Consider the following 15,490-nt stretch of genomic DNA (forward strand, 5'->3'; position numbering starts at 1 on the left):
TGTGGCAGAGTCTGCTGACATTGTAAGTATTCACTACATCCCCTGCTTGTGGCAAATTTAGATGGAATTGTTTTGCCAGTGCTTGGACATTTTGATGATAGAAATAATGAGAAAGGTTTGCCTGCCCTAACTTTTGTGGTATAGTGACTGTCATGGTTAAGGGCATCCACCCTCGCATTACCTTCCACTATAGGTCTAGGCAGAGTGGTGAGTGACCTAAGGTGCAGGATGTAATATTCATGAGACCTGTGAAGTAAAAAGTTGTACAGACTGGTTAATAACACAAAAAGATTTTTGTTAGAGACTTCCTTCAGGAATGAGTGCTCAATTCTCTCAATGATTTCTGTAGCATAATCATGAACAATGTTAATAGGTTCCTGTGAAAAAAGGCATAATGCTTCTACCACATCTGCCAGTTCAACTAGCTGGGTAGATCCAGGCTGAAAGGTTATCGAATGCTCCCACTGTCTCTTATAATTTCTCCACAGAGTGACAGCTCTGTGTGTCTTTCCTGATCCATCAGTGAAAAGGGTCTTTGCATCAGGGATTGGAGTTTTCATTTGTAGTTGTTGAAAGGGGAGTTCCTTGAAGGATTATAGCAGGGCATGTCGAGGCATTGTGTGAAAAAATTGTCCATTATAGTCTGCAAGAGCAATTTGAAATGACAGTGAATCCCTGAACAGATTCTCCATTTCTGCTGCAGTAATAGGGAGATGTATTACTGCCAGATCATATCCTATCAGGCTCTGGCATTGGAGTCGTCCCATCAATAGCAGCTGAATAAGCATGTCAAGCTGAGTGGTTATAGTTTTTGAAAAGGTGTGTGGCAGAAAACCCCATTCTAATAGCCAGAGACTATGTTCTTGTACATCACATTGACCAATAAGAGCATAGGATTAGAAAGATTGCAGAATCACAGTCGCAAAGTCAAATTTGGGTTTTGTTGTGTGGCAAAGGACTTATTGATTTTATCACTTACAGTCTCTTAAGACTTTGGGACAGTTTTTGTCACCTGCCTAGGGGAAGAGAGATCTGGGTCCCCTTCTAACAATTGAAATAAAGGGGATAATTCCTCTGTGGTGATTGCCAATAAAGGGCAAATTCAATTAATAGTGTGTTGGGGGTTGAGTTTTCTTTTCTGTTTGTTCCTTATCACCTGTAGAACTACTTCCCATTGAGTTGCTAATGGAAACTGATTGCTGGGTGCTTGAGACAAAGGGGGAACTCCTCTGGGTTTTTGGGAGTTTTCTGAGGGGGGGGGGAAGGGGCAGAGGGAGATACGGGGGGGATTCGGGCTGGGGAAAGGGGCTGGTTGCAGCTCCTAGCCCTCTTTCAGCTTTGGAGGAGGATGGTCAGAGTCACTGCTCTTGGGGAAAGGAATTCTACTGCTGCTGCCTGAGCCGGGCCCAGACCTGCTTCTTCTGCCTTGGGGTGAGCCTCTGCTCATGAGAACAGCCACTGAACTGGGACGTTATTAACAATTACCTCACTAAAAGAGAGACCTATCACCATCTGCTCGGTTGCCCGGGATCCTGAGCTCGGCTCTCCCTGCCCTGCTGGGAGCCCCTCACCCCCTGCCTGAAATAAATGGGCAGGAGATCTTTCTCCTTTTTAATGCCTTTATTAAAAAGAATCAGCTCAGGTGGGGAGAAATCGATGGGTCGTGCCCACGCCGCTGTTGCTCCCAGGAGTGGCATGGAGAAGGAGGGTGATGCAGCTTTGTCCGCTGGTCTGCAGGCAGAGCTGGGGATTCCGTCCTCACGGGTGATTAGGAGATTCCACCTTTTTGGTCCAACATCTTGGGTCGTCTCTCTAGTCAACATCTTTTCAGGTTAGGGTGAGAAGCAAAGAGGATCCAAGCAGGCACTGGACTACGCTCCCATCCTTAGACATCACTTAGGTCCCCTAGTTCTATGTTGGCTCGTTATTTTTAGGGTTTTTCCTGGAAAACTGCAAAATTTGGTGCAATGCATTTCTCATCTGCATACTAGCTCTGATGCCACTCCCATTCTCCTGGTACCTGCAGGGTCCCTGGCAAACATCAGGGGGACAATGGTTAATCACCAACCATTAACAGGTAATTGAAGAAGAACTCTTAACAATGAAGCTAACTTAACAGCACTTGTCTAACTTGTTTTACTCTGCAACCTTAAAAAAATAGATAACTTTTTCTTCATAACACTGCCTGTCAAGACATCCTGTCAGCCCAGCTTGCTGCTGCCCGAGAGCCCTGCTGGGGGTACTGGTGTGATAGATGAGTAATGTGATGATTGACTTTCACAATTAATAGACAAATATCATGTATATAGGTTAAGAAAATTTTATAGATTTATAGTTATGTTTTACCCCCTCGCATGGTTATCAAGGGACAGCTGGAGTTGGGACATCTGGAAGGGCTGGCTTTTCACTATGGCAACATCTGACCTCCAATCAGGATTTGAAGAAGAGATCTCCACCACTGGACAGCGAAGAAGGAGTTGATAGACAGAACTTTAGAAGGGGTTAAAGGATTAAAAGGGGAAACCTCCATTGTGAGGGGGCTGAGCACATGGCGGGGAAAATCTTTTGCTCCCGGCGCCGTAACTTTTTTTCTTTATTCAGTCTTCTGTTGTATTTTTGATAAGGTTTAATAAACCTTCCTAAACTATGAAAAGTGAGTAGCTGTTTCTCACACTGGGATCAGCTGCCCCTGGGGTTTGTGAAGCGAAGCCTCTCTTCCACCCCTTCCCATCTTCAGACAAAATCTGCCATTGCCACCTGCTCCCCGAGCCCAGTCCAGAGTGCCCCCTGCAGCCATGTGGGGATCACTGCATCTGCCCTGCCCACCAGGAGCTTGCCAGCACCCCTGCCTGCTGTGACCGTAACTACACCAAAGGGGAAAGTGCTTCAATCAAAAGGCCGTTATTGGGTTCCTGGTTCTGGTTGTTGTTAATGCCATAGTTGTTGTTTGTTTGCTTTATTATACACACTAGTAAAGAACTGTTATTCCTATTCCCCTATCTTTGCCCAAGAGCCCCCTTAATTTCATGATTCTAATAATTCGGAAGGAGGGGATTTACATTCTCCTTTCCAAGGGAGGCTTTTTCTGCCTTCCCTAGCAGACACCTGTCTTGTAAACCAGGACATAGTGCCTAACAACTTTTGCAAATCCTTCAATGTATGTATGTTGGTTTTTAGGGTCACTGGCTGTGGGGTGACTTGTCTCCAATAATTTGAAACCCAGGTATTTCCAGGGAGGTTCTGTTTGGATTTTTTCTGTGGCTACGCACAAGCCTCTGCTGGCAAGCGTTACCTTTAAAGTAGCAAGACAATCATGCAATAATGGGGAGTTGTCAGAAGCAACTAAAATATTGTCCATGTAGTGATACAGCAAAACAGATAGATATTTTTGCCATACTGATTGTATTGCTGAGTGAACAATGAATTGACAGATAGTAGGACTCTATTTCATACCCTGAGCTAGTACCACCCAGTGATATTGTTCCATGGGGATCTCATGATTGACAGAGTGTAAAGAAAAGGCAAATTTAGATGTGTCATCAGGATGCAAAGGAATTTTAAAAAGCAGTCTTTCAAGTCAATTATCACTAATTCCCAGTGTTCTGGAATCATTGTGGGGTTAGGTATTCCTGGCTGCAATGCCCCCATAGGTGAAATGACTGCATTGATTGCCCTGAGATCCTGTAAAAGCCTCAGCTTTCCCGATTTCTTAGGGATAACAAAAATAGGTGTATTCCAGGGGCTGATGGAAGGAATTATGTTCTTAATTGTTCTTGCACAAGGATCCAGGCTTGCTGAAGCCGCTCATTTTTCAGGGGCCATTGGCTTATCCAGATCAGCCTGTTTGAAAGCCAAGTCAGTTTAACAAGTAGCTTTTCATCAATGGCCCCTATCAAAAATACGTTGAAATTATCAAACCCCATTGTGTCATCAGGTCCCACTCCCACAGAGTGGCTGGGATCAGGAGTACATACAGTCACAGGGTGTCAGTCTTGCCCTCTGGTCTGATGATTTTCAGTTCCTTTGTAGACTGCCAGGAAATCTGCTGACTTCCAATGCCTGCTATGATCACAGCTGAGGGGGCCAGGGGCCACTCCGAGGGCCAGTCCTTTTGGGATATGATGGAAACATCTGCTCCAGTGTCAACCAAACCTGTAAAAGACTTAGATTCTATTTGACAAGTGAATAATGGTTGTTGTACCCCTATGATTTTTGACCAAAATATTTGCAGGGTGCCTGTGTTCCCAAATCCTCCTGCATCTCGTTGTTGCTGTAAGATCAGTGCTGAACAGGTGTCCTGGTTTAGGGCAAATTTGGGAGAAAAACCTCCAAAAGGGGGCCCTCCAGAAAGCAAACCCACACAGCCCCTCCCCCCAACCGGTTTGGGAAGGATTTCCTCGGAGAGAAGTGAAAAAACCTGTTTATTTAACAGGCAAAGCACTCCCCAGCACACAAAATGAATAATACTGGATGACAAAACTAATTTGCTGCTCTGAAGAGATGACAAATTCAGAAAGTCTCTCGTGGGTGGTCGCTCTGTTATCAGTCCCTCCGGCACTGGAAAAGGCCGCTGCCCAGAGTAGGCCTGGTAAGCTACCAAGTGCAGGCTCTCAGTGCTTCCCCGGGTCCCAGTCTGGAGCAGGTTTGAATAGTTCTAAGAAAAGGGAGAGAAAAACAGTCCAGGGAAAACTCAGACTGCCTCAGCTAGCAAAACTAACTAACTAACTAAAAAGCAAAGTGAGTGCAGTGTTCTGCCCCTTCCGTGCCCAGACAACAGCAGTGTTCCAGCAGACTGTGGAGGAGTGAGTCTATTCTTGATAACAAAACTCTGCTTCTTCTTCTCCCTGTCTTCGCTCTCAGCCAGTCTTGAAGGCACAGAATATAATATCCAGCATAAACAGAACACCCGACTGGGGATACAAACATCATAACATCACCCTGGGACAACAGGGAATTGCTGGCAGCGGTATTAATTGTGCCAGTCTGCTCCCCTGTGCCACAGTAGAGGGAGGATTAGGTGTCCAAGCCATAATTTTAATTTCCCCTTTATAGTCAGCATCAATGATTCCTGGTTATATAAATAGTCTTGTGCGGGTGGTAGAGGAGCATCCCAGGAGTAAAGCATGTATTTGAAAAGGCAGTGGCCTGCACACGGAGGTGGGTAGCAGGGGAACCGAGGTATCATCCAGGGTTGTAGTAGTGCTGATGGCCACATCCAGACTGGCACTCCCAGGGGTATCCCTTGTAAGGCTTGTGCTTGTATTTGTGTCAGATTGAGTGGGGTCTTGTTGGATTGAGGGGCACTGGACTCCAGTGTGCCCCCCTTCGAGTTTCCCTTTTGTGGGAGAAGGTTGCCATGTTTGTCATATTTAGACCAGCATTGATTGCTCCAATGAAACCCTTTTTGGCAGCGAGGACAAGGTTTACTGGGCTTTTTATTGCCGCTTTGTCCCTTTGGACACTGTTACCTAGTATGTCCTTGTTCCCCGCATTCAAAGCACTTAATAGCTGCTCTGGCCGCTTGCAATTATTGGGCTATTGCAGTAGCAATTAGTTCTGCTTTAAATTGTTCTGAGCCAATATTAGCACATCCTTTGATATAATCAGAACGTTCAAAATTATCACAATTATGAATTGGGTCCAGGGCTTTTTTACAGTCATTGTTAGCATTTTCATAAGCAAGAAATTTTAAGACAGCATCAGCCACTTCCTGCATTTCAATTTGCCATCTAATGGCAGACTGTAATTGATCAGTAAAGGTAATATATGGTTCCTGAGGCCCTTCCCTCACAGCAGCAAAACCAGACTCCAACTTTTTTGTATCAGGTACCTTTTGTAGTACCTGCATGGCAGTAACAGTAGACTGATCCCACTCTTGGGGGAGGAGTCTTCAGCCTGAACAGTAGCATATACATCTGTGCCAGATAGCTGTGACGCAGTGATATTAATGGGTGGTTGTTGATTATCATTGTTCAATGCCTGAGTTTGAGCCAAATCTACAAATTCTGTCCACCAGACAGAGTATTGTCCTCCTGTCAAAATTGTCTTAAAAAGAGATTTCCAATCCACTGGTAACATAGTATGTCCTTCTGCAATTGCATCCAATAAATTCATAGTAAAGGAGGAATGTAAACAATTTTCTTTCACCGATCTCCTCAGTTCCTTTATCATCTCATATGACAATTATTGGTGATGTGGGTTTTGATTATGATATACAACAGGCATAGCTTGAAAAAAATCGATAGGGCCCTCCTCCAATGCTCACCTCCGGCATTTCTGTATTCACCTTTCTGGCTCAGGTCCTATAGGTGATATTCTTTCCTCATCAAAGTCACTAAATGAATAGGACAAGGTATAAGATGACCCCGCGCCGTGGTTGCGGGAGGAGCAGGGACACCGGTCACTGACGTGAACCTAACTCCTTTCGCTTACCGCAGACGCGCACCAGGGATTGGCTGTGGTCTGGCTCTTCCGCGGGCAAGCAGGAAATGCGGTTCAGCCACTGGCACAGATCCTAACAAACATGGATCTGGCGTCTAAAGACAGAAGTAAAGGGGGAAGAATGTGTCTTTTGTGTGTTATTTTCCGAGTTGCCTTTATTTCTCTCCTGCGCAATCTGCGGAGCCAGGGTGGCACCGCGTAAGATCAGTTGTTGTTTCCCACCGCTGTGGAGCAGCTCTGAGGTGAGAGAGGTGACGCAATCTCACAGGCAGCAGCAGAGCCAGCGGTGGCAGTCCCTCTCCTGAGCAGGAGCCAAACGGGCAGCAGCAGCATGTATAGCTGGAGCGGCAGTGCGGAGCAACGGTGTGGGCGGCAGCGGGGCTTGCCGTTGCTGGGACGACAGCTGTACTGCGCTCTGCAGGCTGTCTTCTCTCTCGCAGCAGCGGGTCGGGGCTGCTGGCTTTCTTCTCTCTCGCAGCAGTGGGTTGGGTCGGGGCTGCTGGCTTTGGCGCTGCACCGGGCAGGACGCAGGAGTGATGGGACCCAAGGAGAAACACTGACAAAAGAACCGGGGAGCAGGGAAAAGTGGCAGCTTTTAAGCCAAAGAGAGTGGGAAATCGGTGGGGGGAAGGGTCATGAACTAAAAGCGAAAGACAAACCAATACTAAAGAAAAATAACCTTTAATGACAGGGAACTTTCCAGACTCAGGGCATAAATTATTCTAACTGCCATGGCTAGACAACCCAAAACCTAGACCAAACACCTTCAAACTGCCATCCCAACCAGACAGTCAGGGGACCAAACATACCCAAACTCATTGCAACAGGAGCTTCAAAACTCCTACTAACACGCACTGCCACAATAAGACAGTGATGAAATACATGAAACATTTGCTGCAGCCTTTTTGCCTGATGTTTGTAGTATTTCTTCCATGCTAGAAGCACCTGTGGCCATAGCACGTACTGGGCCTAAGGAGGATATAAATCTGGTTCTTGTCCAGAATCAACAGAACTGGGATCAAATGGATCCTTTTTCTCCAGATCATTATCCACAGGTGATGTTTCATTAATAAAAACAACAGTATCTGATGACAATGCAAGTGGAGCATCCGCAAGGACATGATCTGCTTCCTTAATAGTTGAAAAGCCACACACCAAGTAATAATATCATCAGGGTGGACACTGTGATGAGAAATTTGGTGGGTTTGTAAACATTCACCAACCTTTCACCAGTGAGTAAGATCATAGGAACCATCTGATGGATACCAGGGACAAAATTGTTTGACCCATATAAGTAATTGGATGAGGCTTTGGGGTTGGAGTTTTTTAGCCTGTTCCCTGGTGATGCTCAACAGACAGTCTTTATGCAGTTTTGGGGATTTCGTTGCGCCTTGCCCCATTATAAGAAATGCTGCCCAACTGTCCACAAAAGGCTAACTTGTTCTATAGCCAGCTATAGATCAGCTGAACACACGCATGCTTGATTCAGTCAGAGTACACCATCAGACTGGATCATGTCAGTAGTAATGAAGTCCCTGTAAATCAGGTGCCATTTGTTGGTGTATGAATGTGAGACTCACAAGCTGAGAGCAAAATGAATTTGTTTATTGCAGAGTTAAGATAGTACTTATACACTTAGTGTGGGAATCTCTGTTCAGTCCTTCACACGCAAGCCGGTTGCAGGCCTGTAATAAATCCATTGGCCTGACAGTTTATTAGTTTTCTTGAGGTTTGCAAGCTTTGAAGAAAGAGGACACCTTTCCTGTTCTCAGATTGTGTGCAATCTGCTTTCTCTCGTGGTTCCCAGGAATTTTCTGCAATGTCAGGCTTTGCTCTTTCCTCACAGCTGTTTATACCAGTGAGGTCTAATTTGCTACCCACTGATTATATCTGACTCTCCAGAAGAGTTAATCTAGCATTTCCTGGATCCCCAAGATTGGAAAATGGTTTGAGACCTTATAAAGACTGCAGAGAGTGGCTACCTAAGCAACTTATCACACAATTGGAAGCGTATGTTATGTGGCCAAAATGGGTGTCCCTCATTGCTAGGCAGGCACCACCACATAGCTGAAACGCATGCCTTCTAGTCATTTGGTAGGGGAATGGTTGGGATATTGTTATGCCAAGATGGTGTTGACTCAGAGAATTTAACTTTAAAAATATTTCGTTATTAATTCAGGTATTGAGAAACAAAGAAGACAAATAATTAAACACTTATAGAAAATACCTTTCTTCTCCCTTTCCCAGTGTCAACTTCAGTCCAGATACCTCTCTTCCCCCCTCCCTAGTCTCCACTGCCCTTATTTTTGCCATGCATTACACTCAGTCCCTTCAGTAAGGCAAGGCAGTGCAGGATGTTTGGAACAATGCACAGTGTTTTTCTTACACTGCTCCTGGCTTTTTATTAATTTCCTCTGTTCTGGCATGGGCTTATTTACAGGCTGCAGCCCCTTTTGGGGGTATACCTGCTTTGTTCTGGATTATCCATGGGCTGTAGTCCCCTAGTCCCCTCAGAGACATACCACCTCCTCTGACATGGAACATCTTCTGAGAGTGTCTCCAGCTGTGTCCCCAACAGTGTCCCTTTCCTTGTGTCTTTCTTCACCGGTCCTCATGCCCCCTTCCTGTGTCCTGTCCCTAGCTGCTACCACTCTTTGTTAAATATGTTTGTGCAGTTGAAGTTTTGCTATGTGGTGGGTTGCTTTCATCAGTTGCTGCACTACCTACTTGTAACCAGCTGTCCTGGGTTGACTATATGATGCTTTTGTCCCCAATCATCTTTTCTGTTTATACTGAATAATAAGTTTTACACCTTTAAGACTTGTTCCAGAGAGTGAAGGGGAGAGGGAAGAAGCGCACAGTTTGTTTTCAGACACTGCACTCACTCCTCCACATTCCTCCTCCTGGACTGTTGTTGTCTGTGGATAGACAGACAGCAGGACAGAGCTCTCCTTTGCTTTTAGTTAGTTTTAGCTAGCTGAGGCAAAGAAGTTCCCTGGACTGTGGTTTTTCTTTTTCTTGGACCTGTTCAAACCTGCTCTAGACTGAACACTCAGAAGAGCAGTGGCAGCTTCACCTGTGGCCCACCAGGCCGGGCCTGGGCCGCGGCATTTCCAGCGCTGGAGACACTGATAAGAGACTGAGTGAGCCAAGCTGCAACCCGGGGAGGGGACTTTTCTGAGTTTGCCATCTCATTTTTGGAGTAGCAAGAGGTTTTATTGTTTAATATTGTTTGGGTTTTATTGTTTAATAAACAGGTTTCTTTCCACTTTTCTCCAAGGAGATACTCTCTCCTGAACCGGTTGGGGGGAGGGGCCAATTAAATCTGCTTTTCTAGAGGAGCTCCTTTGGGGGTTATCTCCCAAATTTGCCCTGAACCAGGACACCAGCTGTGACTAGCACAGGACAGTTCATGGCCTATGAACAAATCAAATCAATCTTGCAGACCCATTCTACCAAAAACTTGCCATTTATGCTAAGTATAGATATACTGCAAGCACTTCAAGGGAATCTTTCTTGACAGCTGTTGCTGAAAGGTGAAGTATCACCGAACCAAAAAGGAAAAATCAGACAATGTATCAAACTAAGCCTTTCAAAAATATAATCTTGTTATTGACTTAGCTGCATTGCACATATTTAATAACTTGAAGTATTAAAGCATTTTGCTGAATGTTGCATGTGCCTAGCACATAATATACATGTCCCAAACAAATCTTTTTACTTTAAAAATGCTCATGTGTAAGACCTCGACTTTAATATTGCTTGTAGAATTAAATTAAATTAGCCTAGTGATGCCTTAAGGAGCCTGGAAATTAAACATCACACTTTTGATATAATATTAGTATAGGAAGTAATTCAAAGTTTAGTCTTTATTGGAGGCCTCCAGGGACAGATATGGAAAATGTCCACAAAATGCCCTCCTACCCACGGGGTGAATACAGTTTTTTTAAGTTTAGCAAATTAGCATAATTGACAAAAATCACTAATTAGAGACATAAGAAGTGAGGTAATTTCCCCCTCTCTAAATCCTCTCCCCTCAGGTGGAAACTGAACTTTGTTTATGAAAATGTGTCTTGGAGAGCTGTTTTTCAACCTTGGTTTCTAAGGAGAACCAAGATAGCACAGGGGCTCTTGGAATGTGTTTTGTCTTTCTGCCTAGGAAATACTGAAGCTAAGTTACAGTAACAGGCTACAGAGCTACAAATATATGTGTAAAGAGTACAGAGAATATATAGAAAAGGAAAAAAGGCAAAAATCAGCACAGCATCACTAGGATGCTTTGTTCATTAACAGAAATATTCATGTAATAGCTTACTATCTTTAATTCTTGTGCTTTGAGCGACACATTCACAAAAGTAATTCACACATACATACACTGGATTCCCCAGTAGCTGGGCTTAGACAATCTATCTAGTAGCTGGCCCCTGGATCACCCTCAGTCCCCCCAGTTGACTTCCACAGAAACACAACACACATATGTAAATAAGTCTCTTAGTCCATCCCCAGACCCCACAGGCTCTTTGGCAGTGTTATGAATCGAGTGAGAGCTTTAGATAAGCCCTGCCTAAGGTGCAGATTTTTGGCAGCAGCTCTACTTAGGTGACCCACATCTAAATTGCTCTGGCTTGCAAGTTCTTAAGAATGGCCAATTAGGTCTATTATGAGTTATTTATTGAATAGACAGAAGGTAACAGACAAAAGGCCTTAAACAGAGTTACTTACTACACAGTATAAAACAAAAGAACTATTACTAGATTACATAAAACAGTGCACGACATTAAGGTGCCTATATTCAAGCTAGCAAAGAAATAATATAGATTAGGAATTAATGCAACTTACCACCAAATTGACTATACTGTACACAGAGTCCTTTCACTCAAGCCCTGAGAGAGTAACCACAAAAGGCAGCATCATGACTTTGGGGAGAAAACTCCACACATTTCAAGGAATGAGCAGAAGATTTCTGCTTTGTGAAAGTATGGTATCACTTTCATAGTTTGTGAAGTGTCTGTCAGTCAGAAATTCCAGCTTATCTTTCCACATCTCGCTTCCACAGCAAGATGTTTACTGTCAGTGGAAAGCATTAATTCCATGGCGCCTAAATAACTCACTACCAGGCAGACTGTCCTGATTGACTTACTCCAAGGCTCATGTGAGGCTCATGTGAGAGCAAGATGCCCTGAGTTATTGCACCGGCTAACAAGCAACAGACAAGCTCTCCTGTGGCAGGGGGAGATGCCCTGCTACAGGCAGTTGGCTTGGATCCCCTGGTCCCTCTGATACCCAGTTCTTCCAGATGCCTCATCCTTAGAGACACATGCATACCCAGCTCCCAAGCTACTTCACCTACTTGCTTTCTATTCTGATTTGATAGTTGCTAGCAATCATGCACTGACATACACTCACTCACTCTCTCTCTCTCTCTCTCTCTCTCTCTCTCTCCAGTTGCTGGCACCACAGACGCATGGCTTGTGATCCCCACTGCAGTTGGTGACACTTAAATCTTTGTACACACACACAGAATTGAGAGTCCCTCACCCAAGAAATTAGTTAGAAATGGAATTGAATGACAAGACAGGACAGGATGAGTTAGTGTATTGTGTCTAGCTGAGTGTCACTATAAGACACGAAATAACACGATGCGGACATGCTGCTGCTCTCAAGGTAAAAAAGGGCAGTTTATTTTCTGACTCCAACATTTAGAGATTTCCAAAAGTGACAGTGGATTGGATGGTGAAAGTGCCACCTCTCCAATGACACTGGACAAAGCAACAGTCCATCCAATTTTTCCTCCTCCATAAAAGAATGCAAAACAATAAGTTATTTACAGAAAGTGTGTGAGAAAGTGCGTTACAAGAATGTAAACATCAGAAGGCTTAGAAAATCTTAAAAAATCAGGGTGACAGCTGAGATGGAGTTCATTTCCCCATAGCAGCCCTCACAGTGCCCTGCTTTGCATTGGTAGCTGGAAAGGTGATGATAACACACCAGTGTTTTGGCTACTGCTGTCCAGTGCTGGCACAGCATCAGCACTGTCTCTCTTAACATTCTGCCCCCCCCATCAAGGGGGCTGGGGGTGTGCAAGATCCTGGGAGGGGACACAACTAGGCCAGCTGACCCAAACTGACCAAAGGGGTATTCCACACCATATGACATCAGCTCAGGTATAAAAGCTAAGGGAAGGAAGAGGAATGGGGAGCATTTGTTATTTACAATGTTTGCCTTCCAGAGCAACTGCTGCATGTGCTGAAGCCCTGCTTCTTGGGAAGTGGCTGGACATCTCTCACTGATGGCAAGTAGGGATTTTTTTTTCCATTTTGCTTGTGTGCATGCAAACTTTTGCATTTGCTTTAGTAAACTGCCTTATCTCAACCTACGAGTTGTCTTCCATCTTATTTTCTCTCCCTTGTCCAGCTAAGAAGGGGGAGTGATAGAGTGGCTTGGTGGGCACCTGGGGTCTAGCCAAGATCAACCCACCACAGTTGGTCAGACACAAGGCATTGCCAGACAAACATACCAACTGTTCACCTGCTTAGACACAATTGGCCTTTTTTCCCCAGACTTGTTCCTCCCCAAGTCTCCTAGATCCCTTTCATTCTCCACCTTTGGTTCCTCCCCTAAACATCCCATAAGTCTTGTACAATCCCAAAAGGCTCTTCCCCTGCATCCCAAGTGGTATGGAATATACTATCACAGTTACCACCCTCAGGGTGAAAGGTGCTTGGGGGAGCTGCCGTTGATTCACAAGAGGGTTGAGGGTGGAAGATGTGAAAAATGCCAATCACTTGTTTTTAAAATTTTAAAAGTTTAATGGTGATAAAATGGTTATAAAAATAGTAATAAATTTAGAGTAATAAAAATTTGGACAATTTGGATTAGGACAATATGAGACAATAAAAACAAAGAGATACGGACAGGCCGGGTACCTTTTTCTGGGTAAAATAAGCCCGAAAAAGGACACACTTTAACAGAGGATTAACCCTTAAAAGCAATAGCCTGTTGCATATTCATACACCTCATACATGATGCATAAATTCCATTCAAACAAAGGATTCTGTCTGGTCAGTGTCAACTTCTTCCTCTCAATCCTGATGGCGTCTTCAGGACTGAGCAAGGCAAGAAGAAGTTACTTTCTTCTGATAAGAGAGCAATAAATTCTTTTCCTCTGAAAGATTTAGGTGTCCTGTGGCTTCTCTCTCAGTGTGAGTACCTCATTCCTCTCTTTAAAAAAAAATCTTACATAGCATAGTTTCTATTTTGATATTATTTTATAATCTAACACTATATTTAACACACTACTTAAAAAAAGTAATGCAGCATAACTTTCTAACATAACACATATAATATTTATTTTAATATTTGCGAAAAGCCAATAATAAAATACGCATTTTTCACAGAAGGGACCTCAGGAGATCATCTTGTCCAACCCCCCTGCTCAAACAGGGCCACTGAGAGCAAGATGCCCAGGACCATGTCCAGATGGCTTTTGAATATTTTCAAGGAGGCAGACTCCACAGCTTCTCTGGGAAATCTGTTCCACTGTTTGGTCGCCCTTGAAATAAATAGGGCAGGAGATCTTTTTCCTTTTTTAATGCCTTTATTAAAAATCAGCTCGGGTGGGGAGAACTGACGGGTTGTGCACATGCCGTCGCTGCTCCCAGGAGTGGCACGGAGGAGGAGGATGAGTGCAGCTGTGTCCACTGGTATGCAGGCAGAGCTGGGGCTTCTGTCCTCATGAGAGCACCAGGGGATTCTGATTTTTCAGTTTGACATTCGAGATCCTCTTTCTAGCCAACATCCTTTTAGGTTAGGGTGAAAGGTAAAAAGGATCTTAGCAGATACTGGATTAAGTTCCTCACCTTTAGTCATCACTTAGATCTCTTAATTCCATGGTGGCACGTTGTTTTAGGGGTTTTTATTGCTACATTTGGTGAGGTGCTTCCTCATCTGCCTACCAGCTCTGACGTCACCTCCCCTCCCACAGTCTCAGGTGTCATCCTCCGGGAAGCAGCAGGGGGACACCCAACAGGAGAGGTATTAGCAATCATCAACAGGTAATTAAAGAAAAACTATTAACAACAGGTGATTACAACATGAAGTTATTAACAACAAATAGTTAAAACTCCAACTTAGCAGCAATTGATTTAACTTGTTAACTCTGCAACTTAAAAAAATGGACAACTTTTCTATTCATAACAGCCCTCACAGTAAAGAAGCGTTTCTTTATGTTCAGAAAGAATCTGGTGTGTTTCAGCTTGTGCCTCTGGTCCTGTCACTGGGCACCACTCAAAAGAGCTTGGCTCTGTCTGCTTTGCACCCTCTGCTCAGGTATATACATTGATAAGATCCTTCTGAGCCTTCCCTTTTCCAGGGTATAAAGTCCCAGCTGTCTTAGCCTTTCCTCATATGAAAGATGTTCCAGTCCCTTAATTATCTTTGTGGCACTTCATTGGACTTTTTCTAGTATGCCCGTGTCTGTGGTGATTTAACCCCGATAGGCAACTAAGCACTACACAGCCGCTTGCTCAGTCCCTCAGTGGGATGGGGGAGAGAATCGAAAGGGTAAAAGTGCAAAAACTTATAGATTGAGATAAAGACAGTTTAATAAGAAAATAAAAAAGGGGGGGGGGAAAGCAAAATCAAGAAAAACAAGTGCTGAAAAAAATCCCAATTGCTCAACACCAGCTGACTGATGCACAGCCAGTTCATGAACAATGGCAGCCCCAGCACACTTTCCCCTCACCTGGGTTTTATTGCTGAACACAACATCATATGATATGGAATATCCCTTTGGTCAGTTGGGGTCAGATGTCCCAGCTGTGTCCCCTCCAACCTTCTTGTGCACCCCCAGCTTACTTGTTGGGGGAGAGGTGTGAGAAGCAGAAAAGGCCTCAAGTCCATGTCTCTGCTCATCACTAACAAAAACACCAATGTGTTATCAGCAATGTTTTCTTCACAAATCCAAAACAAAGTCTGGCAAGGTCCCTGCTGACTCAGAGCTAGCCAACAGTATTCCAATTTACAAGAAGAGTGTGAGAGAAGACCCAGG

General features: G+C 44.3%; 1 protein-coding gene across 8 annotated transcripts in view; it reads left to right on the forward strand.

Moving 5' to 3' along the window:
• The window catches only part of LOC135288966 (mitochondrial nicotinamide adenine dinucleotide transporter SLC25A51-like), a 77,635-nt gene that overhangs the window by 16,864 nt on the left and 45,281 nt on the right, over positions 1 to 15,490 (forward strand). Inside the window, exons 2-3 of one of the 8 annotated variants that reach the window (XM_064402308.1) lie at positions 11,887 to 12,105; positions 12,671 to 12,737. The exons of 1 other annotated variant lie outside the window; for it this stretch is intronic. In XM_064402308.1, the coding sequence (XP_064258378.1) occupies positions 12,081 to 12,105; positions 12,671 to 12,737 (92 nt within the window). In that variant the 5' untranslated portion in view covers positions 11,887 to 12,080. Of the gene's footprint in view, positions 1 to 11,886; positions 12,106 to 12,670; positions 12,738 to 14,425; positions 14,496 to 15,490 lie in introns of those variants that run through there. 6 more of the 8 variants (XM_064402312.1, XM_064402316.1, XM_064402313.1 and 3 more) reach the window with 6 other exon arrangements.

This window comes from Passer domesticus, chromosome W, assembly GCF_036417665.1.
Source record: "Passer domesticus isolate bPasDom1 chromosome W, bPasDom1.hap1, whole genome shotgun sequence".
NCBI lineage: Eukaryota > Metazoa > Chordata > Aves > Passeriformes > Passeridae > Passer > Passer domesticus.